Genomic DNA, 1,812 nt, shown 5'->3' with positions numbered 1-1,812 from the left:
CGCCACGTCTGCCCCGACGGCTCCTATGCCACCAACGACGATGCTCCCACTGCCATCACGGGTGTCATCGGCGGCTCCTACAGTGACGTCTCCATCCAGGTATTGGGGAGCGGGGGGTCTGCTCAAACTGAGGCTGGAGACAGATTCCCACTGAGCAGGGCTCTGGGCTGCCCTGCCCTGGAGGAGGAACTAGAAGCTTCCTTGGAGTGGCTTTTAACGGGGGACTGAGAAAGTGCCCCGTCACATGGGGGGGGGTGCCCAGTTGTAGAGATTGTGCAGGGAAAACATCACACTCCCATCACCCACCCACCCCACACACGCACCTGAGGTTAAACAGCCCTAAGGAGGCAATAGCCAGGCCTCTGGAGTCAGAGCTCCAGGTTTGAATCCCGGCTCCACACCCCACCGCCCCCCGCAATCACTGCGTGACTCTGGGCACCACTTCGCTCTCCTGTGCCTCAGTTTCCCCCTTATAAAGCGGGACTCACAGGGCATAGGGTTGTGGTGGGCATTTAATGAAGTAATACATGCCCAGCATGTATCGGGGGCTGGCGGGTCAGAAGGGCATAGTCAGTACTGGCTGCTGTTATTATTAACCCATTTCATAGGTGAGGAAACAGACTGGAGAGAGGCAGCCATACGCCAAGGCCCTCGCAACGTGGAGATGTGAACCTGGGGCTCTCAGCCAAGGGCCTGGGATCTGTTAGACCAGTGATGGCGAACCCTTTGAGCTCGGCGTGTCAGCATTTTGAAAAACCCTAACTTAGCTCTGGTGCCGTGTCACATATAGAAATTTTTTGATATTTGCAGCCATAGTAAAACAAAGATTTATATTTCTGATATTTATTTTATATATTTAAATGCCATTTAACAAAGAAAAATCAACCAAAAAAATGAGTTCGCGTGTCACCTCTGACACGCGTGTCATAGGTTCGCCATCACTGTGTTAGATCATCTCTCTGCGGATTGGAAAGGGGTGGGAGATAGAAGCCAGGAGCAGCCCTGAGGAGCAGCCCTGAGGAGCGAAACAGGTGGGGCAGCCGGCGGTGCCCAGGGGAGACCCACCCGTGGGCTCTCAGGGCCATGGGGGCCCTCAGATCTGGGTCTTCCTTCCTGGGAAGCCTCTTCCTTCTTTCCCCATCATCCCACCGGGATTGACTCTGGGAAGGTTAGCTGCTCAGACAGGTAGAGGGCGTGAGAGCCCTGAGCATCCCCGATGCCATCTGGCACCTTCCTCCTCCCTGTGCAGCCAAGCGCCACCCTCTCCCCGCCCACGGCTTGGGCCTTCCCTTGGCTCCCACTTTTGCGACTGCCATGTGTCTGAGGGGGGCAGCGGAGGAGCTCAGGGGTGGCTCGGGGCCCTGGGCTCGGCCCGGGTCTTCCCTCTCCCCGTCCCCGGTGGGGGACGCCACGGCACACAGGATCCGGGTCTTTGGGGAGAGGGTGACCTCACGGCCGACCACGTGAACACTCGGTCCCGAGGTCGGAGAGCTGCGGGGACACCTCTGCCTCTGACCTTTGCCCTCTCTGCCCCCCCTCCCCCAGGTGGCCAACCTCCTGCGGCTGTTTCAGATCCCGCAGATCAGCTACGCGTCCACCAGTGCCAAGCTGAGCGACAAGTCCCGCTACGACTACTTTGCCCGCACGGTGCCCCCCGACTTCTTCCAGGCCAAGGCCATGGCCGAGATCCTCCGCTTCTTCAACTGGACCTACGTGTCCACCGTGGCGTCCGAGGGCGACTACGGCGAGACGGGCATCGAGGCCTTCGAGCTGGAGGCCCGCGCCCGCAACATCTGCGTGGCCACCTCTCAG

The 1,812-nt window shown here is 59.2% G+C and overlaps 1 protein-coding gene across 1 annotated transcript in view; it reads left to right on the top strand.

The window, feature by feature from the left end:
• The window catches only part of GRM2 (glutamate receptor, metabotropic 2), an 8,870-nt gene that overhangs the window by 2,063 nt on the left and 4,995 nt on the right, over positions 1-1,812 (top strand). The window contains 2 exon segments of the mRNA XM_005881933.2: positions 3-99; positions 1,546-1,809. Of these exon segments, the coding sequence (XP_005881995.2) occupies positions 3-99; positions 1,546-1,809 (361 nt within the window).

Source organism: Myotis brandtii, unplaced genomic scaffold (assembly GCF_000412655.1).
Source record: "Myotis brandtii unplaced genomic scaffold, ASM41265v1 scaffold693, whole genome shotgun sequence".
NCBI classification, from domain to species: Eukaryota; Metazoa; Chordata; class Mammalia; order Chiroptera; family Vespertilionidae; genus Myotis; species Myotis brandtii.
This window is presented reverse-complemented; position numbering and strand designations above follow the sequence as displayed.